General features: G+C 31.5%; 2 protein-coding genes and 1 long non-coding RNA gene across 4 annotated transcripts; 1 reads left to right on the forward strand and 2 right to left on the reverse strand.

The window, feature by feature from the left end:
* Nucleotides 1–3881: 3881 nt before the first annotated feature.
* Nucleotides 3882–6027, reverse strand: LOC106440658 (transcription factor MYBC1-like). The gene has a single exon (XM_013882385.3). The coding sequence runs from the start codon at nt 4901–4903 to the stop codon at nt 4118–4120; it is 786 nt and encodes a 261-aa protein (XP_013737839.1). The 5' UTR covers nt 4904–6027; the 3' UTR covers nt 3882–4117.
* Nucleotides 6028–9296: 3269 nt separating this feature from the next.
* Nucleotides 9297–24636, forward strand: LOC106440657 (ubiquitin-conjugating enzyme E2 22). 2 transcript variants are annotated; one of them, XM_048767270.1, is made up of 7 exons: nt 9297–9472; nt 10029–10117; nt 10192–10336; nt 10425–10502; nt 23754–23866; nt 23969–24072; nt 24163–24636. In XM_048767270.1, the coding sequence occupies exons 2-7, from the start codon at nt 10115–10117 to the stop codon at nt 24464–24466; spliced, it is 747 nt and encodes a 248-aa protein (XP_048623227.1). In that variant the 5' UTR covers nt 9297–9472; nt 10029–10114; the 3' UTR covers nt 24467–24636. The 2 variants fall into 2 exon arrangements, with proteins under 2 accessions (XP_048623227.1, XP_013737838.2); XM_013882384.3 differs by lacking the exons at nt 23754–23866; nt 23969–24072; nt 24163–24636 and adding exons at nt 10564–10676; nt 10779–10882; nt 10973–11450 and having other exon boundaries at nt 9300–9472.
* Nucleotides 18749–19796, reverse strand: LOC106440656. The gene is made up of 2 exons (XR_001287740.3): nt 18963–19796; nt 18749–18873 (listed from the first exon to the last, which is right to left on the reverse strand). It is a non-coding gene; the product is annotated as an uncharacterized LOC106440656 (long non-coding RNA).
* Nucleotides 24637–25492: the final 856 nt, after the last annotated feature.

Below are 25492 nucleotides of genomic sequence, written 5' to 3' on the forward strand. Positions count from 1 at the left end.
TAGATTTTTCAAGGTTCAACTTCAATGGTTAGGCTAATGGGATTGCACCCGATTGGGTATTTAAAGATTGAGACTTAAAGTGTAATTTTAAGATTATGGAAAGTTATATATTTAGTTTTCTGATGTTGAATAGGATAAATTTAAATGCATATTGACGGAAATGGCAAGAGACTTATTGAAGATAATAAACAAAGACTAACTCAAGTACTTATCTATTAAATCTTTCATTACAAGTATAACACATAAGGTAACTTTTTTAATTGATAGATATACATGAAGCAATTTCCGATTTGGCTTTATATGGTTAGTTTTTTCTTAATTACTTATTGCAATGATATTAGTTAAAATTAGTTCCAAATATTTTTTATTTCCAAAGTAAGTGAAAATTTGGTCAATAGTTTTTAACTTATTAATACATATGAGATATGGTTGAAACACACATATTTACTAAAAAAAGTTAGACTATAAATATATAGTAATTCTCTCTTGTAATCACCTTTTAGAAAAGATAATCTATAATTCTTCTATAAGAAACTGTTCTTTTTAGAATTTTGGTGTTTTTCTTTATTTCATCCGATAGACCAAATTGGGTAATTGGTTTTCCCATATTGAATTTTAAAAAATATAGTTGAAAATATAGGCAAGCGTCCATATAATTCAAACAATGCCATTATGTAGTTAAATTTAAGCTACAATATCTCAATTCTTTTAAATTGGACTTGAAGCCGAGCTTATTTTGTAGCCCATGAAACTTTTCCTTTCTTTTCATAAACAGAATGAGTTATTTTAGGAGTTTGGTATTGGATTTCAAGAATTTAATTGATTTTGAAAGAGTTCAACTGAAGACATGAATAATAGATTTTGAAGTATTTTAAATGATTCAATGAGGATTTGAATGCATTTGTCTACTTTGTTCATTTTAGATTTTAAAGGAATACAAATAAATTAGATAAAAACCAATTACTTTATATTTGACGAACTTTTTGAAAATAATGCCAAATAAAGAACACATCAACATAGGTCTCCTACCGCTGGGGAATGTGATCAGTTTACTAGGAGATGAGAAAAAGAGAAAGAAAAGAGTTCACATATATAGACATGAACTATTAGGTATGTTTGGTATGGCATTTACATATGTTTTATTCCAACTAATGTTTCCAACTTAAGATGACATTGGAGGCAATAGCAAAACCTTGATGACTGGTATGGCCTTCATATCTATTAGTTTTTTTTGAAAGGTCATTTTCTTAATCCGCCATTTATTCTAGTTATGTAATTTATGATGCAACTTGTGTAAGTCCAACGGTCACAGATGCTGCAGAGACATTGAATACACTGAAGTATTCAAAACAATAAGCAATGGTGCAGAAGCGGCCGTCTGCACCTTTAAATGATATCTTCATTGAGCTCACACCATCAAGACTCTTCTAGCTAGTAAATTTTTTATATTTTCTTATGGCTTATAACCATCACAGGGTGAGTGTGATTTAGGATGACTAGTAGTATTTAACTATATATCTCTCGAGAGTAGTTATAAATCATTTTGATCGGAGTTGTATGGTAAGGAGAGATACTCCTATCTTGTAACAGCTTTTATCATTGAAAAACAAAGTATATATTATATCTCTTGGCTTTTGTAAACGCCACATTGGGAATAAGTTGAATGTATGCTAGGTATTAAGCTATTCTTCACCTTGTTGCGGCTTGAAGAATCAACTTTCGCTTTATGTTCTTGTCACTCTTGTCGAAGTTTTTGTTTCGGCTAAACTTTGTGAACTGTGAATAAGAGATGGAGAGATATTGAATGTATACTGAATGCATCTCTTTAGGATTATCTGGAATGGTTTTCGCTTGGTCAAAGACGACACTGGTTAGCATTTTGTAATCATCTCATCATATATAAAATTATGGTAACTTGTAACTTCTGCTTCCTTGCTTATTTTCTCCAGGTGATTAGTGGGATCAATTATTGATCAAGCTGTGGACATAAGGTAATTTTTTTAATTGCTAGATATACATGAAACAAGTTTTGATTTGACTTTATATGATTAATTTCTTTCTTAGTTATTTATTGCAATGATATTAGTCAAAATTAGTTCCAGATTTTTTTTATTTCCAAAGTAAATCAGGACTTGTGAAAATTCGGTTAATAGCTTTTGACTTGTTAAAAAATATGAGATATGGTTGAAAACACACACATTTACTAAAAGAGTTAGACTATAAATAGATAGTAATTTGCTCTTGTAATCACCTTAAAAATAATATCTATAATTCTTAAATAAAAACTGTTTTTTTAGATTTTTGGTGTTTTTTTTCATTTCATCCGAGTAGACCAATCTGGATAACTGATTTTGCCATATTAAATAAAGAATTATAGTTGAAAATATAGCAAGAGTTCATATAATTCAAATAATGTCATTATGTAGTTAAGTTTAAGCTACACTATCTCAACTCTTTTAAAAATCACCTTATTTTTTTTAAGTATGTTTCAATGTTTGGACAATTGAGTACATTACTTTGGAGGTAAGAAAATTACACTATTATCTTTTCAGAATCCAATTAAAATGGATTTTTAGCCGAGCCTATTTTGTGGCCCATGAAACTTTCTTTTTCTTTCTCATAAACGAAATGAGTTCTTTTTTTTTAAACAAACGAAATGAGTTCTTTTGTAGGGGTTATTGGTTGTTATATTTTAATGGATTTGAAAATCCTAACTAAATCTAGTGTTATTGGTTCTATGATTTTTAAATCTGTATTAAAATCATGTGTTTGGTTTAATGATTCATAAATTCTATATCAAATCAAGTGTTATTCAATCGTACGAATTTACTAATATATTTGATTTAATAATAGATTTGAATGGATTTGTTTGAATGGATTTAGTTAAAAATACAAAGACTCAAATCCGAGGGAAAACCTCCGGATTTGCATATTTTACTTAGATTTATAAATACTATATGGATTTCTAAATCAATGAAAATATATAAACCAATAACACCTTTAAATCACACCCTGACTAGGACAGATGTTGCTCTAAGTGGACCCGCCCATTTATACCCGAATGTGAACAAAAAAGTCAATTATCTCTGAGTTCTCATAGTACTGTTTTTTTAATTTTTTTTAACACAATTCTCATAGTACTGTATTTGTTAAAATCTGAGAGCTGTGGTGACGACGCGACACTTACAGTCGTAGTTACCGTTAATGATAGTATGTTTTGTTTTAAACTTTATTCAATTTTTTTTGGTACACATCGCAAACTTTATTCAGCTATCTATAAATTTAATTATATCGAAGTGTGTTTTGTTATTATGGCATTCATAAATTTCGTACCAAAAATAAAGTAATAATTAGGAGGACTTTTATAGGGGGGATGACTTTTATAGAAGCAGATCAGAACATGCCAGCTAATGAACCCACCAACATTGCTTTTAATTGATCCCCTCTTACCCAATAGATAACCTATAGTTTTCCATTACCAAGATTATTAATAATTAAATAATAATAAAAAATCGTGATTGGGTTTGGTCCCATAACCGATTCTGTGTACATAAATGAAAAAAAAATAACTAAAATAAAATAGGGTATGATTAAGGATAGAAGAGCATCAGATCCTGTGATTCAGATTCTGCCTGGCACTGTCTAGTCTTTGCTTTTTGGCTGCTTCATGTTCTCTGTACACTGTACTATTATTGAATGAATGGTTTGGTCAATAAATATAAGATATTTTATACATAGATACACTTTTTTTGTTGCTATACGTATATGCAACATGGATTTGGCTATTACCAGGTTCTTGAATTTCACAAGAGGAAGCAGTTGCAAATGCTTTAATGATATATTCGGTGCAAAGCTACAAAGCAACTTTTAAGAAACAAATCTAAACTCAAAAAAGCAAAATAGCACACATTAAAGTACTTGGAAAATCAAATCTAAACAAGTGAAAAAGATCACTTTGTTTCATCCAATTATACAGAGAAAACTCATGTCTTAATATACTACAAGATCCGGTCACAGAGACCTTGTAATGACCGGATCCACATTGTACAAAACAAAGACACCATACAACTCAAATTTTGTGGATGTTCCAAATATATAAATAGTTTTTTTTTAAAATTCAATTTTCTCGAGTTGGAAATAGAGTCAAGACCGTGTTGGCTCCTTGTTCCAGATCATCTGCATAGTTAGCCACTTGGCTCCTAGTGAGAACTTGTTGCTGCTGCTGATGATGACTCTGCCTAGCCAAGAACAATGACTGGTCCATCGCTTTCCCGTTGTTGTTATTTGCCTGAGAGGTGAAATTCACGGCGGAGATTTGCCGGTGGAGGAACTGAGGCTGGTGATGCTGAAGAGACGCGATAGGGACGAAAGAAGGAATGAAATGGTCGGAGCTTTGTCTACCCGTCGGGTGAAGAAAATGCGTAGGAACAGGCGAGCTAGCGAAAAGATGATCCGACTCACCGACGACGTTTCCTCCGCCGCCTCCCCCGGACTGCATCCTCTTGAGGTAAAGCCGGTACTTCTGAAGATGGCTAGCGACGTTCTCTCTGGTCAGCCCGTCGACGCTCATGAGCTGCATGATGGTTTTGGGAACCGCGTTCTTGATCCCGAGGTGCGCCACCGCGTCCACGAAGCGCTTGTGCAGTTGCGGCGTCCACACCAAACGCGGCCGTTTTAGCGTCCTAGCCGGCTCGTCTCCGGAGGAGTCTACGGCGAACTCGGCTGAGGAGTTGGTTTGCTGCGGCGGCGGCGTGGTTTGAGGCTGAGGTTGGTTAGGACTTCGGAGATCGAAGGCGATGGCGAGATCGGGAGTGATGAGGGACTGAGATAACGGTATGAGCTCCTCCGGCGACGGGAGCTCTTCTTCCCATTTGGCAAACCAGTTGGAGTCTTCCTCTCTCATCTTACAAAGTCAAAGCTAAAGAGAGAAAGCATCAAGAGGAAACGCAATCTTAGAAGTGAAGATGGAGAGAGAGAAGACTATTGATTTTGAGGCAAAGACTTGAAGAGACATCAGAAGATTCTTTTATATTTTTATTTGGTTATCTGTTTGTCTGAACGTTGAGTTAGAGTTATCATCATTAGATTCGACCGACGCCTACTTTGGCGCGTGGCTACCACTTGTTGGCCATTTTTAGTCTCTTTTTCTATTAACTTTTGATTCTATTTTTATACTATAAGAAGAACAAATGACATTTTGAAATTAGGGAAACCTAATTTTAGATTCGAATAGATGAGTAGAGTTGCTAGATTAGTTTTTCAGAAAGAAAGATGATTAGTACCCCTAATTGTTTTTGTTTAATTTATGTGTTTTTTTCCAGTAATCTCTATTATCATCCAATGAAGTGAGCTTCAACATGAAACCAGTAAGTATTAATTAAGAGTTTGTTTGTATATTTATGGTATATGCCATTGAGTTCATCGGAGTTTGGACAAATATAAATTAATTTAAGATTTTCACACCTAACTTTAATTTCGATCTACATGCCACTTAAACTAGTGGAAGCTTGTGTTTAGGTATGTCAACATACTTATTTAACTATAACTAAACTAGTTTTGAAAGTTAGGACAAACTAGATAAGACCCTACGTCAGTTTAATAAACACACAGTAACATATCATTTTGCACGTAAAACGTGTGTAATTGGCTATTTAGCTATATATGATGCAAATAAATGACAATGATTATAAAACAATATTAGTTAGCGCGTAACATGATAGCATAAACTATAATTCATATCAAGCGGTAATGATTGTACTAATGATAATATTATCAAAACTTAAAAAATGTTATAACAAAACAACGATACGATTATCAATGGTTGATGAACAAGAACACCGGAGAGAAATAAAACAAAAGTTTCGGAATTATACGATTACATTGATAAAAATTATAAGCAAAAAGTTCTGGATTTCCAAAATTTATCAACCAAAAGAACACGGTTAATATATCGATTTTATCAGTGTAATCGTATAATTTCAAACAATTTTTAAAAGAAACTATTCATATAATTCTATACTAAAGAAAAAAAAGCTACTGCTGTTTGTGCAGCATATTACTATATAGCTCCATCCAAACACGAGTTTGACGTGACCTGATTTACCCCAATTGGGGCAATGGAACCTATTGCCTTTCAAGTCTTTAATAGATTCGTTCAGGATATTCTATGCAAAATTCAAAAGCTTCACGTGAAAGATGTATAACAAAAGTTATTGCAAGCTTTTTTTATCTAATTCTAACCAAGTCGAACAAATTTTCACATAAGATATTTTCAAAGATAAATAAGAACGTCCATGGATTCATAATATTCCAGTTCTAAGACAATAAATGAGTAGCTGAAGAGTTAAAAGAAAGCTGGTCCACATTATACAAATTAGCTTTGTCTTTTCATGTTATAAATGATGAAATAGGAATTGATCTTGGGTCCATGAGGTTCAGATTATTTTGTCTTTATTTTTATTGAAATCTATAAGATAACTCTCATCGTAGAAAGACTCCAAAAGATAAACACAACACCTTCCAATCTCCTTTGTCGAACAAGTGCTGCGACGTACACATCCACATCAAAAACATGTGTATGATGATGATATATAGAGACTAACCTTTTATTTCCGGGTCCATGAAATGGAAACATTTTATATTATTTATGTATACTAAGATTGTATGGAAACTACTCTACCCAATCATACAACTTTATATTAAAAAAAATCATGAGTAGAGTAGTTTCTCTCACAGTGAGGAATATGATCGTGAAATGAACTTTGTGAGGTTTTTTCATGATCCGGAATCGAACCAACCTTGATGTTCCGTTCAATTAAAGAAAAAACAATGTGTAAACATGTCACCAAGAAAAAAAACCACATGGAGAGAAATTTTGATAAACCAAAAGTCCAAAGCTACTTGCTAAAAATAGCAAGTAACCTGAGTATGTAAAGAGAACAAACAAGTCCAGACTGAAAGATGATCACTGTAATTGTAGTTGGGCCGTTGTGTTTGGGCTTATTTTTCAGTTCTGTGTCATGTCTTTTGCTTGGCAATCTGACATATTCCTTTCTGTACTAACTTTCACGTGAAAATCCTTGCCTCTTTCTTTTTAATTGACCAAAAATCTTGAAGATTTGCTTGAAGGGTAGGCCATATATAATATAAGGTTCGTAACTACCATATTAAATTCGCAATCTTCAAAATACGAAAACAAAAGGTGCCCGGTGAGAATGGATTCATTACTTCAACTAACAAATCTTGATTTCCTATAATTCTTTTAGGTGGCAGTGTTTTGCGTGTCCAGTTCCTCACAAAAACAAAAACAAAAAGACACAATCCCAATATATAACCTTCAAACCCTAGTCATATGAAGATTTCTTACGTCAATGTTTATGTATGATATTACAAGAACCCTACATTTACATCAGTGTATATGTTTACTTATCTTATCAGAGTAACAGCGTATCAGATTAACTTACCGAATGCCAAATTATAGAGGTTTATACTGTACATGAATTCGTTAGAGTAACATAAAATCCACACATCTTTAGACTTAAAATCACGTGTAGGTCTACTTTCCCGACAACTCCAACGCACTATATATTGTCTCCACTCGAACGAATCTCAACAATCATGAACCATACAATTTTTTTTAGATAACTAGGGTCGGCCCGCCCTACGAGCAGGATATTAGTTAATTTGATATTCACTAAATGCTCGAGTTGAAATTTGTTTTAAGATTCAAGAATTTGGTTATCTGTTATGTCTTACTTATTAGTATGCGGTGGTATAGTTGTTTTTCGATTATTCTTGCTTTGGTATTGTATCAAATTAACTAATTGTCCAAGTCATAATTATAGATGTATAAATGTGGATTTGTGATAAAGTTTGATGACAATACTGTCTTTTTTTTTAATTCTTATTCATAGTGGAGTGTGCATGTGTCAGAAAGAGGCCTATAACAACTTTTATGTTTTTGTGTATGGATTTTAAATATATATTATTTTGTATAATGGATACTTGCTCTAGAACATTTCCTTGTAGACTAAAAAAATTGTTTTCTATATTTTTAAAAGAGAAAATATTTAGTCTAGAATATAACATGGACATATGTATTGACTATATATAGAAGTTGGATGTTATTTTAAAATGACATATGTATAGAGATTTTTCAACCATTACTACACTGGCACAAAACATTTATAACTGTAAATATCTTCTTTTAAAAGCAAAACTAATAAAAGCGTGTACAACAAATGTATTTTGATATATATTATATGCATCAAGTTATAAAGGTTGGAAACATTACAAAACTGTTTGGAGCAAAAATTTTAACTTCACGATTTTCATCTTGACGTCAGTTCAGTATCGGCCCTGACCACAAGAAGAAGAAGCATGTGTTTCCAGCTGACACGATAATAAGTATTTTCGCGGCCACATATTTATAAAAAATGACTTTAGCCTAGTGGTTCTAAGAGAAATTACCAGTGCCAAAGGTGATGAGTTCAATTACCCTTAACTGCATTCATTTATGTTGGCCCTAAATATAAAATGGAACACGTGTCACTCCTAAAACGCACAAATTGATGATGTGGCTTCACGAGAGAGAGACGAACATTTCTTTATATATATAAATATGCCCTTAACTTAGGCACACACATATGACATATTGTTAATTTTTTCTCCTTTTACTTGGTTCTATTTGAATGATTTTCTCTCTCTCTCTCTTACATTCCACACAAACTCTTTTTACACAGGATAATTTTTTTTTAATCTTGCGGTCTCCCAAGCTTATAATGAAGCTCATACTAATTTCCATAAAGTGGTGCAGCTCAGGGATGAATTCTCAATCTAGGTATTCAAATAGATCGTAAGATAGGGCCTTATCTTCATGGCCAAAAGATGAATTGTAGTGTGGTGCCTTGGAATCTGCAACCCAAAGTTTGCGTACCAGATAATAAAAGTTTGAAAATCCTAATCTGATAAATTAGTGATTAATAAAAAAAATTCTTGGTTTTCGACAAAGAATAAGATCCGAATCCAGAATTCTCTATTAAGGTCTGTTTTCCTTATATATAATAACATCAATATATGGTTTCATAAATCATTGTGCAATATCATAAATTGAAAGCTTGAGAGAAATAAATCAAAGAGTGAAAGAACACACCTGACACAAAGTAACGGCTAGTCAGTAGTTGGCGGGTGAAAAGAAGAAGACATCCTAACGGTCAATTCCAGGCTGGCTATAGATTTACCAAAATACCCTTATTTTAATTGAATTTCCTCTTTTTATTGATACGCTCCTTACTGTGCTTTTCCCTTTCTCATTAATTAAAACAGCATCTGTCTCTCTCTCTCTCTCTTATAAAACTCTCAATAATAATTGAACCTCTCTCTCTCTCTCTCTTCTTGATTTCAACTTGAGAATCTTTCATTTACTCGTAGGAGAGAAAGGGATCGATCGCCTTTACTCTCTCTCTCTGCTTAGGTAAAAATTTGATTTCCGATGAAAAACTCATCGTTTTGCTCGACGAGTCTGTTTCTTTGATTCTTTGCTTTGCGATGTGTTCTCTATCTATCCATCGGATCTCTTCGATTTTCGTTTACATCTTAGCTCGAATTGAGTTTTTTTTTTTCCCTGGAAGCCCTAGACTCGATTTCGCTAGATCCCAATTTGGGTTTCATTTTAGGGTTTTCTCAATCGATTGCTCTATTCTTGTGTTTTCGATTCGTTTCGATCTGATTCACTTATTATGCTATACTCTCTGTAAATTGTTCTGTTTATGAGATTCAAAGTTTAAACCTTTTTTTTTGTTTCTAATCGATTTGCTTATGGACTTGCCTAATTGTATGTTTTGAGGAAACGTTAATGCTGAATGTATAACTTAATTTTAACTCAAATCCGTTGATGAAATGAAGCATTAACCTTTGTTTCCGTGTCTGTGGTTTTGTCTCATCACATTGGAGATTCAAAGTTTAAGCCTTTTTTTTTCCTCATCGATTTGCTTTAAGCATTGACCCTTGTTTATGTGGTTTTGGCTCAGTTTGATCTCGTCACATTGGAGTGTCTACTGCCTGTTTGAGGAGAAGAACGTCTGCTAAGGCTCCTTTTGCACTTATTATATTCTCCATGGTAATCTCTCTTTCTCTACCTATGTGCTTACTCTGATTTGTCTTCTTTGATGGTGTTTCTTAATTCTCTCTCAGGCAAGTAACGAGAATCTACCACCCAATGTTATCAAGCAGCTCGCCAAGGAACTCAAGAGTCTTGACGAATCTCCTCCGGATGGCATCAAGGTTGTGGTCAACGACGAGGACTTCTCTCAAATATGTGCTGATATTGAAGGACCAGGTGCATTATTATTATTTCCCTATTTAATGATTACTGTGTTGAAATGATTTTAAAAACAAGATGTTTCTTCTACATTGATTGTGTACAGTTGGGACTCCTTATGAGAATGGACTTTTCCGTATGAAGTTGGCATTATCTCATGATTTTCCACATTCTCCGCCTAAAGGTATGCGTCTAATATAAAAATTGAGGGACCACATTCTGATTTATTTGGTCTGCCATTGTAGGCTACTTTATGACAAAGATATTCCATCCCAATGTTGCTTCTAACGGAGAGATTTGCGTTAACACTCTTAAGAAAGATTGGAACCCCAGTCTTGGATTAAGACATGTTCTCTCTGTAAGATCCTTCACCCTTGTGTGTTTTCATTTCTTTGATCAGATTACTTAATACTTGAGAGAGTGAGCTTTTCTTTGCGTGTGTGTTTGTACTTGTTAACAGGTTGTGAGGTGCTTACTAATCGAGCCATTTCCAGAATCTGCATTAAACGAACAGGCTGGAAAGATGCTACTTGAGAACTATGAAGAGTACGCTAGGCATGCTCGGTGAGTCCATCTACTTTGAGTCTCATATTCTGTCAAAATCTCTTTGGAGCATTCTGTTTTTAAGTCGAAATCTTCTGGACTTGTGTGCAGGCTTTACACGGGTATCCATGCTAAACCAAAACCTAAGTTCAAAACAGGAGCTATCTCAGAGTCAACAACGGCTCTAAATGTTGGCCAGCCCAACAACGAGACGCCTGGTGCAATACCCTCTTCAGTGGCAGACATCAATAGAGTAATAACAGCGACTGAACAAATTGCTAACGTGCCTGTAGCAGCAGCAGCAGGATCTGCAAGTGTGGCCACTACGACACAGAAAAGAGAAGCCGGTTTGGCCAAGGTTCAGGCAGACAAGAAGAAGGTAGATGCCAGAAAGAAGAGCTTGAAGAGACTATGATGATACTTCTCAATTAGTGTCATTTATCTTATCTCCATCTCATAATGTTTGGATTCTTCTGTCATGTCATCATGACTCTGCCCCCTTTTTGCTCAACTCTTTTCCTATCAAAGTTGGAGTGACTATTAGAAATTTCTAAAAATATAAAACAAATCCATATATTATATGCATCCACTTCTAATCTACTCTTTCATCAAACATCATATAATAAGCTGTGTGACCTTCAAATTTACTCAACTAATTTTATATCAAATCAATACACAATATTTCCAACAAGTAATATAACAATTAATTGTACATTACATCTGAAAATAGAAAACAATACCATATATTAGCACATAGAACTCTAATCTCCTCTTTCATCAAACATCATAACCTGTGTGGCCATCAAACTTACTCAACTAATTGTATATTAAATTGATGAGGACCTCAAGTCATCATCAGAAAAGGAGAAAGGAACCCGAAGTAAATCAGTGAAGAACATGAAGCTGAGGAAAGCTAAAGAAGCCAACCAGGACATATGTGCAATCAAAACGCTATATCTTACAAACCAGGAGGAATTTATCAATGAAACCGGTTTTCCAGGATTCTACACTCAACAGGAGCACACGGCGAATTGGTTTTATACCAAAAGGAGTAATGGTTTAGGAGATATGCCATTTACAAGTTAGACTATCTACACTGCATCCGAACTGGTTCTATTTAAGGAAAGTAATTCTTTGCTTAAGGAGTGTGCAACTCAAACTCACGTTTGGAAACCAGGAGATCATTCATTACATGTAAGACCAATTGGAGTGTTGATACCATGCACTAAACCTCACTGGATCAGCCAGATTCTTCAACATCTCCACTTGCCATTTTTGGAGCCGAATTGCTTTAAACCCCAACGGCTAGTTTTCTACACTATTGGCTGTGATTTGGCGATTTGTTTCATCAACTAGATGCTCCCCAAGGCTCTTAGGATCTTCCCAAAGTTGTCCAGATACAAGCAGTTCAACACATTTCCCATTTTGGCTGAGATTCTCTCATTTAAGCCTAACGGCAAGTTTTTGATATTTTCATTATGTTTCCATTTTTGTTTAGCTTTCTAAGTCTTTGTAATGAGCATTATATAAAGCTCATTAGGTCCCTCAATGGAAGGCAAAAATCTTTTACCCAAGAAATAATAAACTTCTTAGTTTCTTTTCTCCAAAGTCTTTGTGTCTTTGAGTTATCTTGATCATCAAACCTTGTTATCTTGATCATCAAGCCTTGTGTGGATTCACTTGTCTTCGTGATTGGCGATTGAGACTGCTTGTGGAATCAGGCTGTTCTTCGTGGTTGATTGTGGAATCAGTCAACACCTTGTTCTGTCCGAGATCATCATCATCACTCCCATCCACCCGATTTTATAGTCGATTAGATCGATTAGAAGAACCACCCCTCTTGTTGGATCAATCATCACTTGGATCTTAGGTGCTTGTAATCCTTTGACAGCTTAGGACTACATCATAAAACAATACTCAATAATTCGAACAAGAAATATAATATAACAATTAGTTGTATATTACATCTATGTTTTGTCTTTTGTTTATCAAATGATATATAACTAAAAATGGTATAAAACTTCAAAGGCCACATTTGTACAAATTTACTTTGTCTCTAAGACAATAGGACATTCAGGTGTTCTAATCTACAATATTGATTCTTGTATACATCATACCTAACTAATTCTTTGTATTCTTGCTATTTCATGCCTAACGATATAGACAAATATGATACAACATTAAGAGGGTCATTTCACTGCCGTTACTTAGGCAAGTCTAGTTGGGATGAGTAGAACGTTGGATCAAGCTCAGAAGAAGCACCATCTTTAGCTGTCTCGTATTCATTGCTGGTGTCAATACCACCTATGTTACGTGTGAGGAAAGAAAGCTTCTCCAAAGAGCTGTACTCTGACTCATACTCAGATCCATCATCTTCTTCGGGTACCATTGCTCTGAGATCTAGTTGAGAAAGCGGGATCTTGGCAAATAACACTTCTTTAACATTCTTCAGTAAGCCTCTCTTCTAAACACCTGCAGATATGGATATAAAGATATCAACTTAAAAAAAGACTATGGGTTTCAACTTGGAACTTCTTGCCAAAAAAAAAGAAAAAAACAAGACTATTGAAAAACTTAAAAGAGAGGAAACAAACAAAGATGGTGAGAATAAATGCTGAAGTCAGAACGGTGTAGTTGAGGATAGGATTGTCTTTTTGAATCCACACGAGCATCCTCATGCAGAATGTAAGGGCATGGGCTCCAATCAAGAAAGAGGCTAGGAACAGAGAGTTTACATCAGGACCAAAGATTAGTCCCCACCACAGAAAAATTTCTGGTGCAACAAAAGCAGAATCATATAATCATATTTGAATAGGAGGAAACATGTAATATCTTGGCTTCAGGTAAAGAATATATTTATTACGTTGTTACCCTTCCAAGTGCCAGGCTTTGTACAATCTGATCTCAGGAATCTATACTATTAAAAAGGAAAGATTTTCAAAAATTCTACTTATACAAGATTGTTGGACCCATTCATTAATAATATGTTTTATTTAATATTTGCCTTAATCAATCAAAATATCTCTACTCCTATTTATAAGGAACACACTAAGTTAATTATGTTAATTGTTGTTACTAATCGATTTAAAACAAACACTACGGCCAAACAATAATTAATCTAATATTAAATAGCAGCTCACGAAACTAATCGATTTCTGTTATAACATATGTACTTATGATATTACATTATTTCTTAGAGTTTAAAGAAAGAAGCACAATAACAAAGCAGATAGTATGATATGAAAACAAAATCATAATAGTAAAATCATTTAAAATAAATATTTTGTTATTTAATATAAGTTTAGAAACTATTTAAAACCCTATAAATCTATACTTTTAAATTAGCTAAAAATCTGCTAATCAATCTCGGTTCTCACAAACTTAACAAATGTAACTATTATAAAATGCACATAAAATATAAGAAATATAAGCATCGAATATTCGGATTTGGAACAGATCGGTTCATTTTGGGTATAGATCCTTAAAGTCCTAGACATTTGGACCTTATTAGGTATTTGAAAACATTTGGTTTGGGGTTTAGGTTGGTTTCTTTCAGGTCTGAATTCATAATTCAAATACATGAAAATAACTAACTTTTGGGTACATAACGGATCCGATTGGATCTAATATTTTAAACCCGAAAAGATTTGAAATATCCAAAAAAATCTAAAAAGTACAGGAAAACCCAAAAGATATTTGACACGAAAACATACCCGAAAACTCAAACGAATATCCAAAATATTAAAATATCTAAAAAAACCTAAAATTTTACCTCAAAATCTGATCCGAAAACCAAAAAAAAATATGTTAATTTTTATCATAATGCGATATTTTTTTTAAATTAAATTTTACCTAAACCCAAAACTATTACAAAAATCTAAACTTGAAAACTAAAAATTATCCGTAATTTCAAAAATATATTCAAAATATTAAAATATACCTAATAAATAAAAACTATTTTGGATACTCGATTGGTCGAGAATAGGACATGGACTTTATAAAAACTTGCGGGTCCAAAAACTATGCAATAGGTACTTTTTCCTGGATCCATACAAAAAAATCGAACCTGTAAACTAATTCATAAATTATACAAATTTTAAAAATTCTCTTCGATATAATACGACTTTCTAACATAATAATGTACAACATCACTAAATACTATTTCATATCAAAATTTGTGTATCATCCAAAATAACCGCGCTTTCGAAGCGTGGGTCAAAATCTAGTGTGTTTTGAAGTTGAAGCCATCATGAGAATATGATCATGAGAGGAAATACAATGAACCTGACTACTCCTCTTCTTGCTCATTCTCTCCCTCTGCATTGTCTCAAAAACCCACACATGAAGCCTATCTCCAAGAAAAAAAATAAGTTTCTCCAAGATTCTAATATTTTAACTTAGCTTTCATAAATTATGAGTTTGTTTTATTTGGCATTAACCAAATAAAAGAGATGAAATATGGTTTTTGAGTTTTTTTTTTCTGTCTATTTTGATCTTTCTTACTTCTTGTTCTTCCCTCAATAATCAAAATCCATTGCAAATCAATCATCTGCAGTTTTGTTTGGTCTCTCCCTCTTTTTTTTTTGTAACACCTACGAAAATATTGAGTTTTTCGGTAAATGCTCTATACACCGAAGCCTATAATCTTTAGTGTTGTTTTAAAATTTCTAAACACATTCTACATTTGTATTAATGTCTATTAAACTCTATTTCATGGTACATGGACATCATTTTTATTTTTTATCAATTAATTTAGTAAAACTTCACAATACTCCTTAAATTAGTGGACTAACCGCTATAAAATCGCTATTATCTAAAAAACAGAGATAACAAAGGTTTCAAACCTCTTTGAATTTCATCATATGTTATTGCAGGATGCAAACATGCATTAAAACAGTATTGTCATATTTTTGATTTTTTCTCAAAATCTATGTGTTAACTCCTACGAAAATATTGAGTTTTTCGGTAAATGCTTTATATACTGAAGCCTATGATCTTTAGTGTTGTTTTAAAATTTCTAAACAAAGTTTCCAAACCTTATTTTCGCATGATGCAAACCTTATTTTTCACAATACACCCAAAATTAGTGGAGTAACCACTATAAAATCGCTATTCTCTAGAGAAACGGAGACAACAAAGGTTCCAAAACTCTTTGACATTCATCATATGCTAGTGCATGATGTAACTATGCATTAAAATAGTATTGTCATATTTTTGATTTTTTTTCTCAAAATCTATGTGTACCCCTACGAAAATATTGAGTTTTTTCGGTAAATGCTCTATATACTGAAGTTTATGATCTTAGTGTTGTTTTAAAATTTATTAATACATTCTGCATTTGTATTAATGTATATTAAACTCTCTTCATGGTACATGGGCATCATTTTTATTTTTTAATCAATTAATTTAGTAAAACTTCATAATACTCCCTAAATTGGTGGACCAACCACTATAAAATCGCTATTCTCTAGAGAAACAAAGAATACTAAGGTTCTAAACCTCTTTGACCTTCATCGTATGTTAGTGCATAATGCCAAAATGTATTAAAATAGTATTGTCATATTTTTGAATTTTTCTCAAAATCTATGTGTTAACCCCTATGAAAGTATTGTGTTTTTGGTAAATGCTCTATATATAGAACCCTATGATCTTTAGTGTTGTTTTAAAATTTCTAAACACATTCTACATTTATATTAATGTATATTAAACTCTATTTCATGGTATTTGAGCATCTTTTTAATTTGTATAAATTAATTTAGTAAAACTTCATAATACTCCCTAAATTGGTGGACTAACCACTATAAAATCGCTATTCTCTAGAGAAACGGAGATAACCAAGGTTTCAAACTTCTTTGACATTCATCATATGTTAGTGCATGATGAAATTATGCATTAAAACAGTATTGTCATGATTTTGAATTTTTCTCAAAATCTATGTGTTTACCCATACGAAAAATATTGAGTTTTTCGGTAAATGCTCTATACACTAAAGCCTTTGATCTTTTCTGTTGCTTTAAAATTTCTACTCATATTCTATATACGTATTAATGTATATTAAACTCTATTTCATGGTACATATGCATCGTTTTATTTTTTTATCAATTAATTTAGTAAAACTCACAATACACCCTAAATTGGTGGACTAATTACTATAAAATCGTTATTCTCTAGATAAACGGAGAAAAAAAAGTTTCAAACCTCTTTAAACTTCATCATATGTTAGTGCATGATGCTACTATGCGTTAAAATATCATTGTCAATTTTTTTTCAAAATCTATTTGTTTACCCTTACAAAAATATTGAGTTTTTCGGTAAATGCTCTATATACTGAAGCCTATGATCTTTAGTGTTGATTTAAAATTTCTAAACACTTTATACATTTGTATCAATGTATATTATACTTTTTTTTTTGTAAACTTATATATATCATTCTTGGCATCTTACAATTTTTTTATTTTCTTTCGACATCATGAAATCTCTCTCACGTATATATGTCCATTGATTATCAACACCTATAATATCATTAAACTTTAATAAAATTTATTTACATCATTGTTTCTCTCGACCTACTCACTCATATCCATAAGAATAGTTGTAATAATTCAATCAAGAGATGAAACTAGGCAAAATGGTGAATTAGTGCACGAACTAGGCCATATCGCCTAATCAATATATAAACTATTTGATTGTGTGATCTGATATTTGGACTAATAACGAATTTAAATTTAATACATCAACTTAGAATAAAAGACATTTAAATACATACAACCGTCATCATGTCCGTATAATGGTGACATTAAACAGTTCGTAACTGAATCATTTTAGTTTAAACGAAACAAATGATGCAATCCGATACCTGAAGTTATAACAAATTTGAATTTTAATACCTGAACTAAGAATACAAAGTTTTTAACTACCTGGAGCATGATTTATCACATAGATTCATCCAAGTAAATGCCTAGTCGCAACAGCTAGATTGACGATGAAGACATGATCCATCGGCGAAACCTATCAATTTTTTACCCAAATGTGAATTTAACATATGTACTATGTTGTTCTTCTGCTTAAGGTTGTGGAGATATGTATTGTCGAAGTGAAATCTCGTGTTAGAGAAATTTATTCTCGTGATTCATTATGTCGACTCAAAAGATATCAAAATGAATAGTTTCAAACAAAAAAAATTATCAAAGTAAAGAATAGGGTATATCAGAATATAGACAGAAATTCGGTCCAATAGAAACTGCATGACAACATGGACTGAATAAACATGCGAGAGCTGATGCTACTATATAGGGTTTATGAGACGTCTCCGTTCATAGGATTTATTTATATATTGAGAAAAAATGAATATTTATTTTGGTAAAAGAAAAAAAGGAATATATATGCACAAAGAAAAAATGAATATTTTATTTTTAAATGAATATTTTTATTTCTCACTTAATTACATTTACATTCACTTATTAGTTTCCTTTTTTTTAAATGAATATATGTACAAAGGAAAAAATGAATATTTTATTTTTAAATTAATATTTTATTTTTCACCTAATTACATTTAACATTTTTTATTAGTTTCTTTTTTCACTTCATTTATTTTTGCATGAGATATATATGTAACGTTAATTGTTCTTCACGTGTTTTCCCTTCCATATTTTACAGTTCTATGTCATGTGGGATGTTTACATTGTTAATATTTACTATACTTTTATTAATGTTTTTTTAGAAAAGACATGCAACTTTGACTAATGTTTTCTCGAGGTTAATCAAAGTAACTTCAATTTGATAACTTTTTTTTTTTGTAAAAGCATTTTATGTATTATTGGTAATATTATTTCATTTCATACAAGATATTATATCTAATGATATTATTTAATATTTTATTTAGTGTTCATCACAACAACAAATGCCAGACACACAGTCTCCCCTTATCAGACCTTTTTTGGTATGACAATACGGATAACACATTCCTTTGTCGTCACATGGACCATAGCACACATTATACTTTACTCCGAAATCTATTCGAATAGTAAGAAATAATAAAATATTAAAATTATGCGGGAATGAAGACTTTAGCATAACTAAAAATTAAATTTTAATGTAGTACCTGAAACAGTATCGGTGCAGCGAACAATTGACATTGCGAAGAAAAGAGTGAAAACAAATGCGATTGATATACATTTTTTGGAGAGACTCATTTTGTAGGATGTTTTATAAATTGTTTGAGAGTTCTATTATATTTTAGATTGATATATATATACATATAAGCATAAACTTCTAAAGAAAATCTTTCAATTAATTTTTTCTGAGATTATAGTCAAAATAATATAAAAATGCATGATTCATTTACCTAAGTATATAAACATAAGCTTGAATTAATTATATTTTCGTACGGAAATCTTTCAATTAATTTTATGAGATTTTAGTCAAAATAATATAAAAGTGCATGATTCATTTATCTAAGCGTATAAACATAAAATTGCATTAATTATATTTTTGTAAAGAAAATCTTTCAATTAATTTTCTGAGATTATAGTCAAAATAATATAAAAGTGCATGATTCATTTTCCTAAGCAGATAAACATAAACTTGCATTAATTATGTTTTTGTAAAGAAAACCTTTTAATTAATTTTCTGAGATTATAGTCAAAACAATATAAAAGTGCATGATTCATTTACCTAAGCATATAAACATAAACTTGCACTAGTTATATTTTTGTAAAGAAAATCTTTCAATTAATTTTCTGAGATTATAGTTAAAATAATATAAAAGTGCATGATTCATTTAACTAAGCATAATAATCTACATATAAACATAAACTTGCATTAGTTATATTTTTGTAAAAAAAATCTTTCAATGATTTCTGAGATTATAGTCAAAATAATATAAAAGTGCATGATTCATTTACCTAAGCATATGAATATTAGTGTGAAAGTTTTATTTTCTTTCAGATTGCCTTGTCAAGATATAATTTGTATATTGAAACAGATTTTTTAAAATGTAATAGATATAAACTAAAATTGTTATAATGGACTAAATGTTTTGAATAATCTTAGTCTATATAATTCAGCTAAATATATTTACTTTATTCAGTTATTTATATTAATTGTTTTGTAAATTTGTGTGTTTACATTAAATGCCTTCATGGCTAGATAACAACTAGTTATGAACTTTAATTATTAGTTTTTTTGTCAGAGGTTTATTTCATTTTATAAATTTAATTTTTAATTAATTATTACTTTTGTAATATATCAAGAAAATAATGTCCAATATATTTATTATAATATATTCTTATGGTTATTCCAATCTTTCATAAAAATATAAATTATGGTTTTCTCTTATAATAGCAAACACAGACAAGACAAATTTCACAATAACATATGAAATGTAAATATGTTCACACCAAGTTTTTCAAAATAAAATAATAGATAATTATTTAGTATAAAACAAAAGTAAGATACCAAACATATACTAATTGACATTAAAAATTATATAACTAAAATTAAATCTTGCAATCTTTAATGTAATAATATAGAGTTACATATTTTCAAAAAACTAATATTTATTCACAATCATCCCCATTTGGAACCTTATTGTGGTAATATATTGATAATAACACAAGTTTTGAACATATTAATCTCTGTAATATGATACAATCTCGATCGTCTCAAGATTTATTAACCATTCCATCTTATTTATCTTATTGATATCACTCAAATTATCCTAAGGAGTGACTTTACTCTCTCAAATAAGAGGTTGAATCGTAGTACTTAGGGATCAAATCCACAAGATAGGATGTTTAGGCGAGCTGATACGCTAGGACTCAACCGCTCACTTTATAACACTATCGATCGACGATCCAGTGTCGATGTCGATCGACGATCCAGTGTCGATGTCGATCGAAGCTCAACTGACAATGTCGATCGATGGTTGTGGCGAGTTGATTACCATTAAGAATGGTCGATCAGCTCTCGCATGTTTCTAACAAACTTAACTTAATCAGAATATTATCAGGCAAATAATCTACTCTCGCAGTTTCCTATGTCCTAAGTTCAGGATCTAGTTAATTACTCTAGAACCATGTATTAAGGGATCTAGTTAACACATTGATTTTGAGAAAAAATTAAAATATGAAACTTTTGTTTTAATGCATAGTTACATCCTTCACTAACATATGATGAAGGTCAAAGTGTTTTGGAACTTTCTTTGTCTCTGTTTATCTAGAAAATAACGATTTTATAGTGGTTAGTCCACCAATTTAAGGAGTATTATGAAGTTTTACTAAATTAATTGACAAAAAATTAAAACAATGTTCATATATCATGAAAGAGAGATTAATATAAATCAATACAAATGTAAAATGTTTTTTAGAAATTTTAAAACAACACTAAAGATCATATGCTTCAGTATATAGAGCATTTACCGAAAATTCAATATTTTCGTAGAGGCTAACACATAGATTTAGAGAAAAATTCAAAAATATGAAAATTTTGTTTTAATGTATAGTTGCATCCTTCACTAACATATGATGAAGGTCAAAGAGGTTTGGAATTTTTTTTGTCTTCGTTTCTGTAGAAAATAGAGATTTTATAGTGGTTAATCCACTAATTTTAGGCTTAATATGAAGTTTTACTAAATTAATTAACAAAAAGTTAAAACGATTCTCATGTACCATGAAAGAGAGTTTAATATAAATTAATACAAATGTAGAATGCGTTCAGAAATTTTAAAAAACCACTAAAGATCATAGACTTTAATATATAGAGCATTTACCGAAAAATTCAATATTTTCGTAGGGGTTAACACCTAGATTTTGAGATAAATTCAAAAATATAAAAATTTTGTTTTAATGCATAGTTGCATCATTTACTAACATATGATGAAGATCAAAGAGGTTTGGAACTTATGTTGTCTCTGTTTCTATAGAAAATAGCGATTTTATAGTGGTTAGTCCACCAATTTAGGAAGTATTATGAAGTTTTATTAAATTAAATGACAAAAAAATTAAAACAATGCCCCTGTACCATGAAAAAGAGTTTAATATACATTAATACAAATGTATAATGTGTTCAGAAATTTTAAAACAACACTAAAGATCATAGGCTTCAGTATGTAGATCATTTACCGAAAAATTAAATATTTTCGTAGGGGTTAACCCATAGATTTTGAGAAAAATTCAAAAATATGAAAATACTGTTTTAATGTATAGTTGCATTCTTCACTAACATATGATGAAAGTCAAAGAAATTTGGAACTTTTGTTGTCTCTGTTTCTCTAGAAAATAACGATTTTATTGTGGTTAGTCCACCAATTTATGGAGTATTTTGAAGTTTTACTAAATTAATTGACAAAAAATTAAAACGATGTTCATATATCATGAAAGTGAGTTTAATATACATTACTACAAATATGGAATGTGTTCAGAAATTTTAAAACAACACTAAAGATCATATGTTTCAGTATATAGAGCATTTACCGAAAAATTCAAAATTTTCATAGGGATTTAAACATAGATTTTGAGAAAAATTCAAAAATATGAAAATACTGTTTTAATGCATAGTTGCATCCTTCACTAAAATATTATGAATATCAAAGAGGTTTGAACATTTTGTTGTCTTTGTTTCTCTAGAAAATAATGATTTTATAGTGGTAAGTTCACCAATTTAGGGAGTATTATGAAATTTTACTAAATTAATTGACAAAAAATTAAAACGATGTCTATATATCATGAAAGTGAGTGTAATATACATTAATACAAATGTAAAATGGTTTTTAGAAAATTTAAAGCAACACTAAAGATCAAATGCTTCAGTATATAGAGCATTTATCGAAAATTGAATATTTTCGTAGGGGTTTAAACATAGATTTTGAGAAAAATTCAAAAATATGAAAATTTTGTTTTAATGCATAGTTGCATCCTTCACTAACACATGATGAATATCAAAGAGGTTTGAAACTTTTGTTGTCTCCGTTTTTTCTAGAAAATAATGATTTTATAGTGGTTAATCCACCAATTTAAGGAGTATTATGTAGTTTTACTAAATTAATTAACAAAAAATTAAAACGATTCTCATGTACCATGAAAAAAAGTTTAATATACATTAATACAAATGTAGAATGTGTTCAGAAATTTTAAAACAGCACTAAAGATCATATACTTCAGTATGTAGAGCATTTACCGAAAAATTTAATATTTTTGTAGAGGTTAACACATAGATTTTGAGATAAATTCAAAAATATGAAAATTTTGTTTTAATGCATAGTTGAATCCTTCAGTAACATATGATGAAGGTCAAAGAAGTTTGAAACTTTTTTTGTCTATGTTTCTCTAGAAAATAGCGATTTTATTTTGGTTAGTCCATCAATTAAGGGAATGTTATGAAGTATTATTAAATTAAATTACAAAAAATTAAAACAATGTTCATGTATCATGAAAGAGAGTTTAATATACATTAACACAAATGTATAATGTGTTCAGAAATTTTAAAATAACACTAAAGATCATAGGTTTCAACATATATAGCATTTACCGAAAAATTAAATATTTTCGTAGGAATTAACATATAGATGTTGAGAAAAATTTAACAGTCTTGAGGAATCTCCTCTGGATGGCATCAAGGTTGTGGTCAACGACCAGGACTTCTCTCAAGTATGTGCTGATATTGATGGACCAGGTGCATTATTATTTCCCTATTTAATGATTACTGTGTTCAAATGATTTTAAAAACAAGATGTTTTTCTATATTGATTGTGTACAGTTGGGACTCCTTATGAGAATGGACTTTTCCGTAAGAAGTTGGCATTATCTCAAGATTGTCCACATTCTCCGCCTAAAGGTATGTGTCTAATATAAAAATTGAGGGACCACATTCTGATTTATTTGGTCTGCCATTGTAGGCTACTTTATGACAAAGATATTCCATCCCAATGTTGCTTCTAACGGAGAGATTTGCGTTAACACGCTTAAGAAAGATTGGAACCCTAGTCTTGGATTAAGACATGTTCTCTCTGTAAGATCCTTCACCCTTGTGTGTTTTCATTTCTTTGATCAGATTACTTAATACTTGAGAGAGTGAGCTTTTCTTTGTGTGTGTGTTTGTACTTGTTAACAGGTTGTGAGGTGCTTACTAATCGAGCCATTTCCAGAATCTGCATTAAACGAACAGGCTGGAAAGATGCTACTTGAGAATTATGAAGAGTACGCTAGGCATGCTCGGTGAGTCCATCTACTTTGAGTCTCATATTCTGTCAAAATCTCTTTGGAGCATTCTGTTTTTAAGTCGAAATCTTCTCGACTTGTGTGCAGGCTTTACACGGGTATCCATGCTAAACCAAAACCTAAGTTCAAAACAGGAGCTATCTCAGAGTCTACAACGGCTCTAAATGTTGGCCAGCCCAACAACGAGACGCCTGCTGCAATACCCTCTTCAGTGGCAGACATCAATAGAGTAATAACAGCGACTGAACAAATTGCTAACGTGCCTGTAGCAGCAGCAGCAGGATCTGCAAGTGTGGCCACTACGACACAGAAAAGAGAAGCCGGTTTGGCCAAGGTTCAGGCAGACAAGAAGAAGGTAGATGCCAGAAAGAAGAGCTTGAAGAGACTATGATGATACTTCTCAATTAGTGTCATTTATCTTATCTCCATCTCATAATGTTTGGATTCTTCTGTCATGTCATCATGACTCTGCCCCCTTTTTGCTCAACTCTTTTCCTATCAAAGTTGGAGTGACTATTAGAAATTTCTAAAAATATAAAACAAATCCATATATTATATGCAGCCACTTCTAATCTATTCGTTAATCAAACATCATATAATAAGCTGTGTGACCTTCAAATTTACTCAACTAATTTTATATCAAATCAATACACAATATTTCCAACAAGTAATATATCAATTAATTGTACATTACATCTGAAAATAGAAAACAATACCATATATTAGCACATGGAACTCTAATCTCCTCTTTCATCAAACATCATAACCTGTGTGGCCATCAAACTTACTCAACTAATTGTATATTAAATTGATGAGGACCTCAAGTCATCATCAGAAAAGGAGAAAGGAACCAGGAGTAAATCAGTGAAGAACATGAAGCTGAGGAAAGCTAAAGAAGCCAACCAGGACATATGTGCAATCAAAACGCTATATCTTACAAACCAGGAGGAATTTATCAATGAAACCGGTTTTCCTGGATTCTACACTCAACAAGAGCACACCGAAAATTGGTTTTATACCAAAAGAAGTAATGGCTGAGGATATATACCATTTACAAGTCAGACTATCTACACTGCATCCGAACTGGTTCTATTTAAGGAAAGTAATTATTTGCTTAAGGAGTGTGCAACTCAAACTCACGTGTGGAAACCAGGAGATCATTCATTACATCTAAGACAATTTGGAGTGTTGATACCATGCACTAAACCTCACTGGATCAGCTAGATTCTTCAACATCCCCACTTGCCATTTTTGGAGCCGATTTGCTTTAAATCCCAACGGCTAGTTTTCTACACTATTTACTGTGATTTGGTGATTTGTTTCATCAACTAGAAGCTCCCCCAAGGCTCTTAGGATCTTCCCAAAGTTGTCCAGATACAAGCAGCCCAACACATTTCCCATTTTGGCTGAGATTCTC

The sequence above is a fragment of the Brassica napus genome, chromosome C9 (assembly GCF_020379485.1).
Source record: "Brassica napus cultivar Da-Ae chromosome C9, Da-Ae, whole genome shotgun sequence".
Taxonomy (NCBI): Eukaryota; Viridiplantae; Streptophyta; class Magnoliopsida; order Brassicales; family Brassicaceae; genus Brassica; species Brassica napus.

Excerpts from the sequence above, each read along its gene's own strand:
- LOC106440657 (XM_048767270.1), top strand. Across the intron at positions 10,503-23,753 it reads TCCACATTCTCCGCCTAAAG|GCTACTTTATGACAAAGATA; the intron begins GTATGCGTCTAA and ends CTGCCATTGTAG. Across the intron at positions 23,867-23,968 it reads GATTAAGACATGTTCTCTCT|GTTGTGAGGTGCTTACTAAT; the intron begins GTAAGATCCTTC and ends ACTTGTTAACAG.
- LOC106440658 (XM_013882385.3), bottom strand. The coding sequence starts at position 4,903 with ATGAGAGAGGAAGACTCCAACTGGTTTGCCAAATGGGAAGAAGAGCTC.